The following is a 17787-nucleotide window of genomic DNA, read 5'->3' as shown; positions in this document are numbered from 1 at the left end:
CCTCTGCGTGGCTCTGAGTAGCCATGGGTAGATATGTATACTTTCTAGGAATAGATTTCTATAGGTCAATTTATCTCATCTAAGTGGGAGGTTTATATCTTTGTCAACTGGTTGTAAGCTTATTGTGTGGATGAATTATGGATTGAGAATTTAACATATAAATCTGTTTGATAAATTATTGATTGTTGAGTCATGATTTTACCAGGCTGCGGAAGACAGTGTGAAAGCAATGGCTGAGAGGCAGTTGGAGCATGCAGATCCAGTCCCCGTGGAATGAGATGTGTGTGTGCAAGACTTGGTGACTAACTGCCTAGGGAACTGTGTGGTAGAGAAAGAGACGGGGCACTTGGCTCTACACTGGAGCAGCTCCCAGAGTGAGAGCTCCCGAGGAGAGAGACCCCTCAGGACCAGTAGCAACAGAACTTTTTAATATTTACCGCGACATGTGTGTCATTGCAATGTGTTCATGGTGGGCAGTATTACCAAAGAGCAAAGATAGGATGAGGATAGTTGAATAGCTTGGTCAAAATTGCAAGGCCAGGCAGGTTTGGGATTTGAACCCAAGGAGCCTGACTCTGGAGCTGTCATCACTATGCACTGAGCTAAGAGTCAGCTTAGGCTTTGTGCAGAACAGCACAGTTTATCATGGCTTTCTTTGTTGGTGCACTGCCATCGTTAAAGGAACAGTTGTAGGGATGTTATCTTAGCTGTAGATGCCTCTCTAACTGCCTGCTTGATAGGATGGTTATTTTTAGCTCTGCAGAAGATAGAAATGCACTGGAGGTGGAGTGGGTGACCAAATGGAAAACCCTTGAGCTGGGGAAGTCATGTGGGAGAGCCCAGGGAAGCTCAGGACACCAGGTAGGAGCAGCAGAGCCTGAGTACTGTCTGCAGAGGAGGGCTCTGAAGCTTCCCGAGCGTGTGGATGCTCCAGATGTCAGCCCCTGACATTCCAAGCTTCTGTTTCTTCCTTCCTTCCTTCCTTCCTTCCTTCCTTCCTTCCTTCCTTTCTTTCTTTCTCTTTCTTTCTTTCTTTCTTTCTTTCTTCCTTCCTTCCTTCCTTCCTTCCTTCCTTTCTTTCTTTCTTTCTCTTTCTTTCTTTCTTTCTTTCTTTCTTTCTTCCTTCCTTCCTTTCTTTCTTTTTCTTTCTTTCTTTCTTTCTTTCTTTCTTTCTTTTTCTTTCTTTCTTTCTTTCTTTCTTTCTTCCTTCCTTCCTTCCTTCCTTTCTTTTTTTTTCTTTCTTTATTTCTTTCTTTCTTTCTTTCTTTCTTTCTTTCTTGTCTTTCAAACATGTGCTTTCCTCAAAGTACTAGTCACTAGTCCTTTGGGGACAGAGGGCATGGTAGGAAAGGAGGAAGCCAACACGTAGTCTACTTTAAAATACAGATGATAAAACTTTTATAAATTGGATAACTGCTAAATTGAAAATAGTACAATAATTATAAAAATATATAAATAAATATAAACAAAAATATAAAAATAACTTTTGTATATAATTTACCTAAATGTCCAGTTTTTATCATTTGCTAATTTGCCGTGTTTTATACACATTTTTATCTACCTATATTTGTATTTCTGTCTAGACTCATCCTTCTTACTCCTAACCACTTCCGAGTGTAATTACTAAGAGCAAAAGTGTTCTTCATGTTACATATACCCACAGTACAACTATAAAATTGAAGAGAATCAAATATTGCTTTGACTTGACAAATTAATTCCTAGGGCGGGGTGTAGCTCAGTGGGTAGAGTTCTTGTCTTGCTTGTACAGACCTGTGGGTTCTGTCCTCAGCACAGCATAAACATGGCCATAGTGGTACACACCTGTGACCCCATCACTCAGATCGTGAAGGCAGAGTGATCAGAAGTTCCAGGTCATGGTTGGCTCTGTGGGGAGTTTGAGACCAGCCTTGTTTTGAGCTCTTGCCTCCCACAAAATGAAACAAAGAGGGAAACCTTATCTCTAGTCCACTTTGGTTTTCTTGGTTATTTTCCCCACCTTCCCTCCCTTCTGGAAGCTCAGTGTGTGGCATCCTGCTTTCTGATGGTTGTTCCACGTCTCTGGAATGATCCCTTAGCTTTTTCTAGGGTTCTCCTTACTGTATTATTTTCCTTAGTCTTAAAAAAAAATTATGTGTGTGGGTATTTTGTGTGTGTGTGTGTGTGTGTGTGTGTGTGTGTACAAACCTATGTGCATACAGGTGCCTGTAGAGGCCAGGAGGGGGAGTCAGATCACCTGACCCAGATTAAAGATGGATTGTAAGCACAATATGGGTGCTGGGAATTGCACCTGTGGCCTTTGCAAGAGTGGCCCATGCTCTTGACCTCTAAGCCATCTCTTCAGTCCCTAATCTGTTATTTTCTGATGTGTTTTTATATTGAGAGACAGGCTACACTCTTTGGAGCAGGGAAATTATCCAAGTGCTGAAGGTTCTTCAGGGACCACTTAGGAAGAGTCAAGATGAGAGAAAAAGTTCTTTAGACTCTCAAGTGAATATAGAACAATATATTCTATATATATATACCAGCAAATGTTTGTCTTTCATTTTTCTTGATTCTTTGGACCAGATAGTATCCTAAGCAATATTAATCTCTGTTCAGATACTGTGTGATTGTTAAACACATCGTATTTCAGAAGTTCATATCCATTGACATCTCATTTAAATAAAGGAAACTGTTCACAGGTGTGTAGGTATATGTGGAGGCCAAATGTCAGCATCAGGTCATGTCCCTCAGACGCTGTCTACAGTCTTTTCTGTGACAGGATCTTTCAGTGGGATCTGGGCAAGTCCCAGGCATCTTCTTGCTTTAGCCTCTCCATGCTGGGATTAAGCACGCGTCACTCCTGGCTTTTTGTGGACCCATGCATGCACACACAGCCAACACTTTGCTGACTGAGCTCCTTCTCTCTTCCGGGCCCAGTATTGCTGCTTGCTCTTAGTTGCTTTTTCGTTTCTTCCATTTTTCCCTTTCTTTTCTTTCTTTCTTTTTCTCTTTTTTCTTTTTGTCAGCTTGACACAAACTAGAGTTATCTAGGAAGAGGAACCCAAGTTGGGAAAATGCCTCCAGCAGATTGCCTATAGACCAGTTTTCAACCTTCCTGATGCTGTGGTCCTTTAATGCAGTTCCTCCTGTTGTGGTACCCCCAACTATAAAATTATTTTGTTGCCCCTTTGAAGCTATAATTTTGCTATCATTATGAATCATATGCAAATATCTGTGTTTTCCAAAGTTCTTAGGCGACTCCTGAGAAAGGGTCATTTAGCTCCAAGGAGCTGGGATTCATAGGCAGATCTTAATGATGAATGGTTGATGAAGAAGTGTTAGCTTTCTGTGTGCACTGCTATTTCTGAGCAGTGCATTTTATAGGTTTGTTTTTCCTCCTTGAGAAGTCAATCTTTTGTTATTTTTCTGCCACAGTTTAGAAACTAGATTTTTAAGTGGTATGTTATTGATTCTTTTCACATGGCCTTGGGTTCTGTAAGAAAGCAGGCTGAGCAGGCCAGGAGGAGTGAGCCAGGAAGCAGCACCCCTCCCTGGTCTCTGTGTCACTTCCTGACTCTTGGTTCTTGTCTTAAGTTCCTGCCTTGGTTTCTCTCACGGTGATCCATGAAGTCCAAGCCGAATAGACCCTTTCTTTCTCATTGCTTCTGTTTTTTTGTTTGTTTGTTTGTTTTGTTTTATGTTTTTTGAGAGAGAGAGAGAGAGATACAGAGAGACAGAGTCTCTTTACTTAGGCTGCCTCAAACTCACAGAGATCCTCCTGCCTCTGTCAAGTACTGCAATTAAAGCCATGCCCCACCATTCCCAGGCCTGGTCAAAGTGCTTTATTAGAGCAACAGAATCCTAACTGAAACACCCACCACCTCAGGTTTTATTCCATTGACTCAGGAATCTGGGGCTCAGATCACACGTAAACTCGCCAGCGTCACCACACGCTCCCACATACAGGGCATCCTTTGGGTACTCTTCTCCAGATTTTACCTTTCTGTCTTCATCCCTGTCTCTGCTCCATGTCTGTGGCCCACAGGTGCTCTGACTCTCTCCTGCTGCTGTCTGACTTCTGGTACCTGCCTTTCCCCTCCATCTTGCCTGTGCGATCTCTCGAGATCTTTCTATCATCTTACAGCATGGGTGACGGCATCTCACTGTCTCTCTGACCCCTTAATTCACAGGTAAGTCACCCATCACTGCTAAGTCTTTTACATAATTAAGCTTATGGATATCATTATTTTAAATAAGTTTGTAACGTGTTTAAAAAAAAGAAAAAAAAACAAACCTGAAGATCTGTCCAAGGGCACTAAAATTTGTTTTGATCAAAATAAAAAGCAGGCTCCAGGTGAATTAAGACATCAATTAAAATTTTTTTTCAAAGTCAAAGATAAATGCAGATTTTCAAATTCCTTACTGGCTTAAAAATGGTCATATAACAGTGTATTTTGTAGTTTTCCCCCCTCCCTTAGATGTCAATCTTTTGTTTAACTTTGTTATTTTCTGCCACAGTTTAGAAACTAAAATTTTAAGTGATCTGTTATTGATTCCCTTCAGAGTTCACGGTGCCATCTAATGGATTTTAGAACTAATAGTGAAGCCACATTACAGGCACATTGTGGATAATTAAAATTTAATAAACTGGAAGTGATGGCACAGGCTCCTTTTATTTAGGAGCCAGAGGCAGGGGGATTGCAAGGTCCAGGCCAGCCTGGGCTACCTAGGGAGACTGTCTCTAAAAACCGAAATCCAACAAAAATGAGTCTGGCGAGATGGCACAGCAGGTAAAGGTGCTTGCTGCCAAGCTTGACAACCTGCGTTCAGTCCTCAGGACACACATGCAGAAAGGAGAGCACTGACTCCTGTGAGCCGTCCGCCGACTTCCACAGGCATGCCATGCACACACAGACACAAGAACACAGACATACACACAGACACAGACACATAGGCACAGACACACAGATATACAGACACACAGATATACAGACACACAGGCACAGACACACATAGACACATATACACACATAAACACATGTAATAAATGTGTAAAAAACAAAGGAATACCCTCATCAAATAGCTCGCAGCTGGTGCTCCGTGGGCCTGGGCCGCTCTCATTTAAAATGCATCAATGGAAATCAATAGTGTGAAGCTTCCTTCACTGATGGAGGTAAAAGCTCAGTTCCACTGACTCCTGAAACATTAGTTTGTCATGGACATTGGTCTCCTTGGCTGTAATTACATTCATTAAGCCTTTGCATTTGTAACAGATTTAAGCACAAAGCTGCTAGACAGAGCTTGGGCTCTATGTGTCTCTTGTTGAAATTATTTATTAAAAAAAAGAAGACCCACTTCCCGTGGAGCAGAAGAAAAATCTCTCTCGGTGGTTAAGGGCACTTGCTGCTCCAGGGGCCATGTTTGGTTTCCAGCGCCACAGCCTTCAGTAACCTCGTCTGCAGAATCTCGCAGGGGTTTTTGTGTTTGCTTTGTGGTGCTGTGTGGACAGGGACACAGAGGGAAAAGTGGTATCTCACCCCTTCTCAGGGGACTGACCGGGTTGGAGGATGCCAGAAAAAGATTTCCAGAGGAGATGGTGGCTGTGAGCTAGCTGAATTCTGGACAGAAGGAAGATGAGGAATAGGTGGGGACAGGATGTTTGTTCTTTCCTTCGTCACCTTCTGTCCCTAAGTTGTTGTGACTATGTCGGCATGGTGCATCTCAGGAGCACAAGACCTAAGGACACACGGTTCCACGTGATATCACCATTGGTTTTCTTTCTTTCAGAGAATTAAAGATGGCAGCACCATTGACTCAGTTAAAACCATCTGTGTGGGGGACCATATCGAGTGTATAAACGGAGAAAATATTGTTGGGTGGCGTCACTTTGAAGTCGCCAAGAAGTTAAAGGAATTGAAAAAAGAGGAACTCTTTACTTTGCAGTTAATAGAACCCAAGAAGGCATTTGGTAAGTTGAGTGTGTGTGTGTGTGTGTGTGTGTATGAGAGAGAGACAGAGAGACAGAGAGAGAGAGACAGAGAGAGAGAGAGACAGACAGACAGACAGACAGAAACTGATTCCTTCATCTTGTTTATCTAAGAGGCAGGACACTGCCGTGTGGGACCCTATGCTTTTGGTATGCCATCTTGTGTCTTCTGTGCTAGGGGAGAAGACAGAATATTACAGACAGCATTTCTTAGAGGGAAAGCAACTGTGGAAGGGAGAAGAAAGTTTTCCATCGAAGGACCTTTTTCTAAACCAAGTTCAGCATCCGCAGAGTCAGATGTCCAGGGATGGTGCTGGAGGCGGGGCTGTGCCAGCCTCTGCCATCCTGTGTCATGGTGCTGAGGAAGGAGATTTCTGACAGGGCTCGTTAACCCACAGTTGTTCTCCAGGGCCCCAAGCAGCAGAGGCTAGCTTTGTATGGAAGCATTGCTTAACATAACCATCAGCTGTTTGACAGACTCAGAACACTTTCTCCTTGACATTTAGAGTTCGGGACGTCATGAAGTGACTCCCTTCTTCCTGTCAACATCTGGTTTTAGCCACAGAAGCTGTGTGTCAACTTTTGTTGAAACCTCCAGGGCCATACCATGGCATGAGAATGTGCCAGCTTCTCTTGCTGCCTAGCTGTTTTAATGCGTGAAGTCCTCGTGCGCAGTAATGCTAAAACATCTTCAGCAGAATGATCTGGGCCTGCCCTGACTCCTCCCCACCCCTGCCCCCACACTGTGTTCTTGCTGATTCCCTCATAACACAGATATTTCTCCTAACTTGTCTCTCACATTGTTTCCTCAGGGCAAAGAATAAAATTACACATTACCCTCCCCCTTGCAGTGAGTGAGAGATCACCTCTGTATTTGTGTATGTGGAATTAGGAAGCACTCCCTGATACCAAATGACTCTTTGTCAGTTAATAGATAGGCAATGGGAATTGCATTGCACATAGGAGACAGTTGCACCATAAGGCTGAAAGGAGCATGTTTGCGGCCTCAGTGCTTCTCAGGGACCACGGTAGGAGCGTGTGGTGGCGCTGCCAGACTCCTGCCTGTGCATTTGCAGCCATGCCTTTCTCCCCCTGAAGAAGGCAGGGCATGCACAAGTCTCGCTGCAGCAGTCCCTTTCTACTTGGCTCTTCCAGTGTTTGCTGTTTTCACTGATGGGAGACAGGGCTTCACATCCGTTGTCCTACACAAGGCAGACTCTTTGTAAAGCAAAGCTAGTCTCTGCATAACTTAGGAGATAGAACTTCTGTCTGTTTATCTCCAACACTGTTGTTAGGGTTTTATTGTTGAGAAGAGACGTGATGACCACCATGACTCTTACAGAGGGAAGAGTTAACTGGGGCTGGCTTACAGTTTCAGAGGCTCCGTCCATTTTCATCCCAGCAGGAAGCATGACAGCATGCACGCAGAGAAGGTGCTACATCTTGATCCTCAGGCAGCAGAAGGAGATTGTCCCACTGGCCATGGCTTGAACATGTATAAGGCCCCAAAGCCTGCCTCTACAGTGACACACTTCCTCCAACGAGACCACACCTACTCCAACAAGGCCACACCTCCTAGTGCCATTTCCCATGGGCCTTTGGGGACCAGTTACATTCAAACTACCACAAACACAACCCATCTTCAGAGTTAATCTTTTTATGTTTTCTCCTATTTGTGTGCACTTTTGTTGTTTTAGGTATTTTTGGTTTTGTGTTGTAAGTCAAGCTGCTTTCGAATTCACTATATATTGGAGGATGATCATGAACTCCTGACCCTTCTTCCTCCCTGCCAAGTGCTGGAATTATAGGCATCCACCTTTACATTCAACTGTTGTATACACGGAAACCCTTGGAGTCTCAGTGTCTATAGGGGACATTGCTCATTCCTATTAATTTGGGCTCTGGGTTGCTGTTATTGGATAATTTTGAGTCTTACTAGGGTGGTTGTACTTAGTCATACTGTTCTATGATTAAACCTTGTTTTCCTCTTTCAGTATCAGAGATGTGTAAAAAATATCCTTACATGCTCAGCTTCTCTAGAACATTCTCTAGAAGCTTCTCTTGAGCCTTAGGGAGTCCACTGACACACTGAGGGAAAGCTCCTGAGTAGGATTTTTCTAACAGGAAGATCCTGTGTTGGAAAGCATGCTCTGTTGGTGTGGGGTTGGGAGCAGTGGCTGGGTCTTACTCCCTGAGCTGATGGTCTGCATGTATTTTCCCTTCGGTGAGATAATGCTTTACTGTGGCCCCAGCCTGGGGGCTTTCTCTCAGAAGGAAGCCCGTCTCTCCACCTTCTGACCCTGGGTTTTTGCTGCTCTGCTTTTTGTCCCTGAAATAGGGTAAAGTTATTTGTCCTTTCTCTGGCTTTTCCCCAGTGTGTGGTCTTTGTCAGGGAGGCATGTCTCCAGCTTCCCTTGGTCCTAATATTACTGTCTGTGTGGTTTCCTTCCTTTCTTCATGCATTTTCTAGAACTATTGTTGACTTAGGCTAGGAACTCAAAAATTCTTTGCTTTTTCTCCTGCGCCCCCATGTCTTAGTCAAAGTTCGATGCTATGAAGAGACACCACACCATGATTATGGCAATTCTTACAAAAGACAACATTTAATTAGGGTTGGCCAGTAGTTTCAGAGCTCCATTCCATTATCATCACGGCACAGAGCACAGCAGCACTCAGGCAGAGGTAGGTGAGTTCCACATCTGGATCTGCAGGCAACAAAAATATCTAGCCTAGTTTGGGCTCACCTCAAAGCCCATTCTCAGTGACAAACATCCTCCTATAAGGCCACACCACCCAACTCTTCTCAAGTAGGACCACTGCCTTAACATTCAAATGTATGAATCTATAGGGGCCATATGAATCTATAGGGGCCATTCTTATTGAAACCACCATAGGGTTGGAGAGAAAACATTCTGTTGCCTGTTCTTGGATTATATATTAAGTTCTCGGATTCTCTAATTGTCCAGAATGTGCTAATATTCTCGCATTTATCTGGTCTTGGTAGATAGCGAGATCATACTGGCACATTTCTTTCAACAGGTATCTTCCGAACCATTGGTATGTGCTGGTTTTAGAGTGCTAGGTGATAATATTGGCCACTTATTGATAGCTTACCATCTCTGGGGCTGGTTTATCGGTTTAGAGGTTTAGTCTTTTATCATCATGGTGGGAAGCATGGCGGCACGCAGGCAGATGTGGTGCCGGAGACGGAGCTGAGAGTTCTACATCTGGATCACAGCTGCAGGGAGAGTAACACTGGGTCTGGCTTGGGCTCTTGAAATCTCAACAATGCCATGCCTATCCTGGCAAGCCACTCCTAATCCCAGATGCTGCCACTCCCTGATGACTAAGCAGTCAAATATATAAACTTCTGGAGCTTGTTCCCATTCGAACCACCACAAGGATCTGAACTTCTGATCCTCCTGCCTCTACCTTCCAAGTGCTGGCGTCACAATTACATACTAATAGGCCTCGTCTACAGTGCTAGGGATTGGAACTGGGGCTCATGCGTGTTCCACGGCACCCTACTAACTGAGCTCCATTCTCTGCTCCAGGGAAAACTTAGTTACAAACATGGGTCTGTTTCAGTTAGGTGTGTTTGTGTGTCTTAATAGTGCGCATTATACTTATACATTATCATGTATCCATTTCTTACGGTGAGTCACAGCAAAACCCACAGCACTTAGAGCTTCTAGGCTGGAGGACTTCCCTGTTGGGAAATTGAGGTGAAGCTTCCCCACACCCGACATGATTTCCCCTAGTTGGTTGCCATCTGATCGGCTTCTCTTTCTGGAGCTGAAGCCTTTCATGCCCTTGGCAGCCTTCCAGCCCTTATCAAGTGTTGGCTGGAATGTCTCTAAAGATTTTTTTAGGGCCTGGCTCATTTCCTTTCTCCTTGTGCCTGTGTAAAGGGACAGAGCTTTCACAATGAGCTCAGCCCCTGCTCAGTGCAAACCCAGACTGTGCCCAGCTGTGAAACCCAGGTGACTGTAGCAATGACTCTTGAAACCAGACTAGACTGACCGGTTCCTTTTCCCAGGAGACCTTTGAACTGTAGGGGATTACTGCTGGGGCCAAGGGGCTTTGGCTCCATTTTGTTTAAATGAATCTTAACTGTTTATGCTGGAGAATTTGCCTGATATGGAGCTTTTACCCTTGGAGCAAGGGGGCTCCCGGGAGCCCTGTGTTTTCCAAGTCAGAAAGGGGGTTGGAAAGAAATGGTTTCCTATTAAGACATCTGCAGGCTAAATTTTTGGAGGGGGGGCGGTGTTTAGGTTTTAAAATGCCTTTAGAGGATTCCTTTCTGCGATGTGTACCCATCAGAATGGGATGTTAAGTATGTGGAACAGTGTAGTCAGCCCTTGTAGTGACTTGGCAGGAGATGACACAGTCCTTAGTCAGCTTGCTAATTGTTCTTTTCAAATGCTGCCCTGTAAACCTGAGGAGAAAACTCCTTCCCTACACAACTTCCTAAACTTTTCAAACATTAAAAAGACAACCCCTGCATCCCCTTTCTCCTCTCCCTTCTTAGGGTCTCACTATGTAGCCCAGGCTAGCCCCAATTTTGCAGAACCAATTTCTCTGGCTTCTGCTTCCTGAGCGCTCCTGTTTCAGAGACACCACACAGACCTTCAGAAGATGATTTCAACTATTCATACTGTGCTTAGCATAAAGAATTCAACTACAGATGCTTCCGGCTGTTCGTTGTGTACTCTGAACTCTACAAACTGCCCTGACAAATATGGAGTAGCTGACAAGACCAGACGAATGCTTAGGCCTGTCACCCTGCCAGGTGCTGGGTGTGTGACAGAGTAAATGTCCTGACCTTTCTGTGCCTTGGCTTCCCTGTACCAAAGGTAAAGATGCCGAGAGACTTCGCCACATTAGTCTGCTGTGAAGACTACGCTGGAAAGGTTGTACACTAGTCCTCCATTTAGCGAATCTTCAATAATAGTTAAGCTGTTCTCACACATGTTACCTCAAAATCTAAAATCAGAAGTGTTCCCTAACTGACAGTTTCTGAGCACCAGGCTTGACCCAGTGGGATATCCCACAGTAACACAGGTGCACCAAAAATATCCTTCAAGTTGTGAGTTAGAGGCATATGAAACTGGAGGTTCAGGTGCAGGCTTGACTCCTGTCCCCCGGGTACCCCAGTATATACAGGTAGGTGTCCCCAAATCTGAAAAACTGAAAGCTAAAACACATTTGTCTCCAAGATTTCAGACAAGGACCCTTCAGCCTGTGAAGTCACTGTAAGGATATAGATTTTCTGCAAGGAGGGGTTTTAGCAACAGAACAACTACTTTTATAAATACGTTCTAAGCAAAACCCCATCCAATCCCCAGCCATTGTAAACTTAAAGCTGTTTTCCCAGGGCCTCTGTGAGGAGGTCACAGGGACCGGAGCCTGCCTCCTGACTACTGCTGTGCTGAGTCACCGTCTGCTGTCCCCAAGGAGTTTACATTTACATAAAGAGGCAAATGCACTAAGAAGCTACTCATCTTACTAACAGTAATAACACGAGCTGGATGTGCGATCGGAATGCCTTGGGATGTAGGGGGGAGATGAAGGACTCGGAGCACAGACACTGCTGTTTGCATCTTTTTTGATACTTTAGCACCGAGACAGGAGCCAGGGCTGCCAGGCCTGTTATGGCCCGAGTTAATCCTCATACGGTCCCAGGAAGACTTTTCCAGAGGAGTAAACTGAGTCCTGGTGTAGTTAATGACTCATCAGTCACCTGGGTTGGAGTGGAAGTGTAGGGAGAGACAAGTCTGGCCAGCTCCGAGGTGTATGTTCCTGCTTTAGGATATCTCGAAGGCTCAGAGGCTGCCACACTGATATAGACTGCACAGTTCCTTCAGGAGCTGAGGATAATAATCAATAAATAAAAATATAACAACATATAAATGCATTATAATATATAATATGTTTATATAATAGTATATAAACATATTTATAAATGTATAAGTAAATATAACACATAAATAATAAAATATAGTACCATATAAATGTATTATAATATATAATACATAATAGTATATAAACATAATAATCTATAAATGTATAAGTAAATATATAATAATGCATAAATAATAAATAAATAAAAATAAATGTAATGAATGTTGTTAGGTGGGAGTAAGTGGTAAGGCTGGGTGGAAACTTCCCAAAGAGGATGCCATGAGACAGATGTCAACGCCAGGTGTGTGCCGATGTCAAAGGATTACCAGAGAAAGTACTGGGCCACCTGACTAGATGGCACCGGGTGTTCGAACCATGAGAGGGAGTGGTGGTTTTGCAAGAGACTTTCTTGGCCCTGCCTTGGCTCAAAAGTGGATACAGTGACAGGACAAGGTGGGGCTGTGATCACTGAGAGCAGCCTCAGTCCTTTGGATTCTGGGACGGAAACAAAGTCCACCCAAACAACAAAGACAGATGAGTTTTCTCACGAAACCCACAGCTGGGGTTGGTACAAGAATGGGTCAATGCATTCGTACGGTGTTAGTAGGGGACCAAATGTCCAATTTGACAATTGTTTCTGGTTTTCTTATTTAATTTTTTTGTATTATTTATATGAGTACACCGTTGCTGTCTTAAGACACACCAGAAGAGGGAATTGGATCCCATTACAGATAGTCAAGAGCCACCATTTGATTGCTGGGAATTGAACTCAGGACCTGTGGAAGAGCAGTTGGTGTTCTTAACCCATTGAGCCATCTCTCCAGCCCCTTATTTATGTTTTTTTTTTTTTAAAAAAACTTTTAAAAAGACTTATGTGTATAGTGTTTTGTCTGCACGTGTGTTTGTGCCTGGTGCCTGAGGAGGCCAGAAGAGGGTATTGTATCTCTAGGAACTGGAGTTACAGGTGATGAGTGGGCAGAGCTGGGAGCTAGGAACCAAACGCAAGTCCCTGAGAGAGCAGCCAGTGCCTTTAACCACTGAGCCATCTTGCTAGCCCCTGCTTTGGCATTTCTTATGTATAGAATTGTGGATAGAACACACTAGAAGTCTTATGGGCACTGTGAGACGGGATATGGGGAGCAGGTGGGCCTAGGTGAGAAAGATGCTCTGTGAAAATCACACCTGAACTTGACCTGGGAGGACCATATTTGAAGGCAGGAGGGTTTAGAAGGTGGGTGGCAGGAACCAAAGCAGGACAGTCTGTAAAAGCTAGAGCAATGTCAGGAGAGCTTGGAAGCCAGGTGGGCAACATGCACTTTCTTTAGAGGCCGAGAGCGAGCCATTCTATACTGGTTTTAAAAGTGACACAAGGGCTGCAGAGATAGCTCAGTGGTTAAGAGCACTGTCTGCTCTTCCAGAGGTCCTGAGTTCAAATCCCAGCAACCACATGGTGGCTCACAACCATCTGTAATGGAATCTGATGCCCTCTTCTGGTGTGTCTGACGACAGCTACGGTTTACTCATACATAATAAATAAATAAACCTTTAAAAAAAAGTGACACAAAATGAAGTTATAGGAATTAAGTCAGAAAGCTTAAGTCAAATCTGACTAGAGAAGATGCTGTGGATGGTGTTTCTGTCAGTTTAGCAGACAGGAAATGCTAAGTGCTTAGGACTGTGAACTGCAGTGGGATTCCTAAGGAAGAAAAGAGGAACATTTAAGCATAAATGTATTTTTTTATTCTCCTAAATTAATTGTTATCTCCAAGGTTTACTGCCTCTGTCTGCTAACCTAGGCCTAGTCCTGGAAGCTTCTAGCCTCTGTACAATCTAATCTAGGCCTGGAATGTTTTCGGCCTCTGAGACTCGCTGCTGGATAAACTCTCACCTCTTCCTCGTTCTTTTGAGCTCTGGCTGGTTGAACTCAGCTGTTCTGGCTCAGGCTCCTCCCCCAGTTAACTGATTCAGTCTGGTTTTCCTCTTGACCCCTGAACCGCTCTGTGTGGCCTGTAACTCTAGCAGTCTTTCCTCACTTCTGGCTCCTCCTCCTTCTCTATTCTGTCTTCATCTGTGTCTGGCTTGTTCTTCAATCGGTCTCTGTAAAACTCTCCCAGTAAAACTGCCTCCCCTCCCCCTCTGTGCTGCTCCACTCTCTCCCTCTCAACTCCACTGCAACTGCTCCCCATGAACCCTGCTGCATTCCCCTCCATCTCTCCCTCTCTTCCTGTGAGAGTTGGGTGTATTCTATTCTGTCAGGTCTTTCTCTGGTTTGTCACTTTGTCTGCCAGTCAATTCGACATCACTTCTAAACATGGAGGCTTTCTTCTACAGACTAACTTTACCTTCACTGCTCGGGATTAAGGGTGTGTGCTAAGGGCTGAGTCACATCCTAACTAGAATCAGCCTGTAGGAGGGAAGCCCATAACTCAACCTTACTCTCAAGGTTTCTGTCCCAGAAGGCTGAAAAAAAATGATGGTGTTAAAATTAGAAAGGGGCATTTGGGGTGAGGAAGTGACTGTGGGGAAAGTCGGGGAGACTTCGGTTTTATATGTATATTGCACCTTATCTGTCATTGACAAACATTGTCTTGGTCAAGGTTTTGAAGTGCTTACAAGGACAAAATGGGAGGGTCACTAGTGGTAATGCAGTCTAGTTCACCCTGTCCCACTGATTCTATGGAAGAAGATGAACGAAAGGCCAGTTGGCTTTAATGGGGTGTTGTAGGTGTTTGAGATGAATTCTAAGCAAAACTGGTCTAAGTATATTCAGTGGAAGACCCAGCTGGCCACCAACACAGGGACTTTTTCTAAGCAGGCTGTAAACCCTGATTAAAAACAAAGCTTTGCCAGGTGTGGTGGTGCAAGCCTCTGAGTCTCAGCACTCAGGAGGCAGAGGCAGGCAGCTCTCTGAGTTGGGTACCAAACTGGTCTATGTAGTGAGTTCAGCTCTCATCTCCACAGAAGAGTGAGCGGGGTGGGGGGTGGGAGAGAGGGGGGGAAGAGAGAGGGGAAGGGGGGAGAGAAAGAGGGAGAGAAAGAAAGAAAGAAAAACAGGGCTGGAATGTAGTTCAGTTGTAGAGTGTTTGCTTAGAATGCCCAAAGCCTTAGGTTTGGTTCCCAGTACCACAGAAACCAGGACTTTAAGAATCTTCAACCTGTAATCTCACCACGTGGAAGCTGAATGTAGGAGGATCAGGAATTCAAGATCACCTTTGACTACAAATTAAATTCAAGGCCAGTCTGGGCTACATGAGGCCACGCCTCTAGATAGATAGATAGATAGAGAGAGAGATAGATAGATAGATAGATAGATAAAACCAAAAAGCAAAAAGTTGTCGACTAATTAAAAAAAAAAAAAAAGTCAAAAGCATGGCATGTGTAGAGCACGCATAAACGCATCCGACATAATTGCTAACTCCCAGTGTGGAGCTTTGGCCTGAGGGAACGCCCTCCATGCCCAGCCCTTTGATCTGCTGCCAAGTATCCTAGGCAGCTCTGGCCTCGCAGCAGTTGGGAGGGAAGTTTTAGATGAATCATTCCCAGGCAGGCCAGGGAGAAAGAGCAGAGTCACCCAGTTGGGCGGGACTCTGAAACTGCCCTCTCCTTGCTTTTAGAGTCTTCAGCTTTGCAGAGCCCATGGGCTGGAGCCTTTTCTCCTCTGCTCTGCTCTGTTCTGTCTGCCTTTGCTTGTGGTCTCATCATCTTTACCCCGGTGGCTGGGTGTCTGCCTAGGCATCTTTTAGAGGAAGACTCTGGACCGTGAGCATGAAGCACAGGAGCCCTCTCGGGCCTCCAATAGCTGCAGATTAAGGTGCTAAGAACATGGAGTCGATGGGCTGGAGAGATGGCTCAGTGGTTAAGAGCTGCTCTTCTAGAGGTCCTGGGTTCAGTTCCCAGCACCCACATCAGACCACTCACAACCGTCTGTAACTGTCCAATTCCAGAGGTCCAATGCCTCAGAAGTCACCAGCTGTCTGTGCACTGACACTACCCCCCCCTCTCTCTGTGTGTGTGTGTGTCTGTCTCTGTCTCTTTCACACACACACACACACACACACACACACACTTAAAAATAATAGTAAAACTGTAACAAGAAAAAAGAACATAGACTTCAAATAAGAACACTTAGTGCCACAGTTGTATAAAATAACACAGGTTATTTCAGTGCTGTGTAAAACCCTCTCTTCCTGTGGAATAGGCCGGTGGTGGGGTCTGCTCCTAGTGAACCTGGTTTGTGTTATGTCCTGGAGACTCAGTCTGCTCTGGGAACCCTGAGACGGCAAGCATCCCTGGACTTGAAGTTCTGAGACTGTTGGCAAAGTTCTGTCAAGAAACTGTCTCCTCCACCTTTCTTTCTCTGTTCCACTCAAGATGGAAGCTTGGCAGGTTGTGGGAGGCCTGTGTTCCCCTTTCTGGGATGGAGGGGTGGGGACTAGAGTTCTGGGATTACATTCATCTTTACCACAGGACTCTTCTTCCCCTTTAAGGCCTCCAGCATGGAGCGCCTGTGGGGGCTTTGCCTGCATCTGTCTGAGGGAAGAGAGTACAAGGAGGCTTATCTGCTGTTACTACAAATTGAAGGGAGACATTATATGGCTTTATTTTAGAGAGGGGTAAAAATATATGCTAATTAGGACAAAGAGACCGAGAGAAAAAGGGAGAGAGGCCCATGCTCCTGGTGTTTGGAGTGACAACTTTAGAGCTTAAGAAGAGAAACCTTTGTATGCTCATTTTCGGAAAGAGTATGAATGGTTTTGTTTTGGAAGAAGTGAAGACTCTTCCCCCCTTCCTTCTTTCTTCTCTCCCTCCTTCCTACCCTCAGTCAGCCTCACCCTCTCTCAAGGCCTTGGGCACCTATAACAGTCGGCTAATAGGCTAGGCAGCCAGGCCCAGAGTCTTCCCTGCTCTCTGGGTGCCTGCCCAGCTCTGTAGATGAAACTCTGCTTAAGAATTTCTCTTCTCCAGCTGCAGAGAAAGCGCTGAGGATGCTAGCTCAGCTGTCTAAAGTCCATGCTCTGAACCAGTACCTGTGGGTCACAGTGCAGGTTTGACCAGGGGCGATCGCCACATGGGGTAAACCATTAGCCTGAGCTATGAAACATCGTGTGAAAGCCAAGTGTAAGGTGGGGCCACCGGATCTCAGTGGGGAGTCCCCATAAGATATCCCAAAGGGCCAGGGCAGTTGGGGTTGGTAGCTCATGCAAGAGGTTGAGGTAGGAGGATCGTGGGAGTTTGAAGTGGGTATTTGCTATGTAATGAGTTCTTCAGGTCACCCTGAACTAGTGAGTAAGAAGCTATCAAATAAATTAAAGAAAAAAAAAAAAAAAGAAAGAAAGAAAGAAAAAGAAAAGAAAGAAAAAATTTAAAAGGTCAGATCATGTATTTTTGAGGAGTTAGGAAAACGAAATGAGACCATACATTCAGATGAAATCTAATGAGAAATATTTAAAAATATTACACCAGTTTTGAATTGTAAGAGACTGATTTCTTTTTCCTAAGTTACTAAAATACCGATTTTTTCTTCCTTTCACCTTCTATATAAACATGGCTTCCAGCTGTCTGAGGTATAACCCTTCCCTACGTCTCTTGCATGCTTGTGAGACGGATTCTTGGGAGCTCAGGCGTGCCAGGCACATGCTCTGAGCTATTTCCTGCTCCCCGACTCTCTTGACCACTGATTCTCCGGTGGAGTTGAGCCCCTTTGTGCTGTTTGCTGAGGTCCTGTTCTTTGCCCCTGTCCTCAAGTGTGGCACCATACTCCAGGGTAACCAACCACCTGGTGGCAATGCAGAGATGGGGAGAGTTCTATAATTCTTCTCCTGAGAACAGGCTTTCGAATCAGTTTTGTCTATACTGATTTCCCTGTGATCCTAGCTTTGGGGTGGGTCTGGACACAAACACATCTCTTCGTACCA

General features: G+C 44.8%; 1 protein-coding gene across 1 annotated transcript in view; it reads left to right on the top strand.

Moving 5' to 3' along the window:
* GIPC2 (GIPC PDZ domain containing family member 2) overlaps window positions 1-17787 on the top strand; it is a gene marked incomplete at its 5' end in the record, with an annotated part of 65725 nt that overhangs the window by 29220 nt on the left and 18718 nt on the right. The window contains one exon of the mRNA XM_080916573.1: window positions 5770-5950. Within this exon, the coding sequence (XP_080772699.1) occupies window positions 5770-5950 (181 nt within the window). The remainder of the gene's footprint in view (window positions 1-5769; window positions 5951-17787) is intronic.

Source organism: Micromys minutus (genome assembly GCF_963924665.1).
Source record: "Micromys minutus genome assembly, chromosome: 4".
Classification (NCBI taxonomy): domain Eukaryota; kingdom Metazoa; phylum Chordata; class Mammalia; order Rodentia; family Muridae; genus Micromys; species Micromys minutus.
The sequence above is the reverse complement of the archived record's forward strand: the minus strand, read 5'-3'. Positions and strand labels throughout refer to the sequence as shown.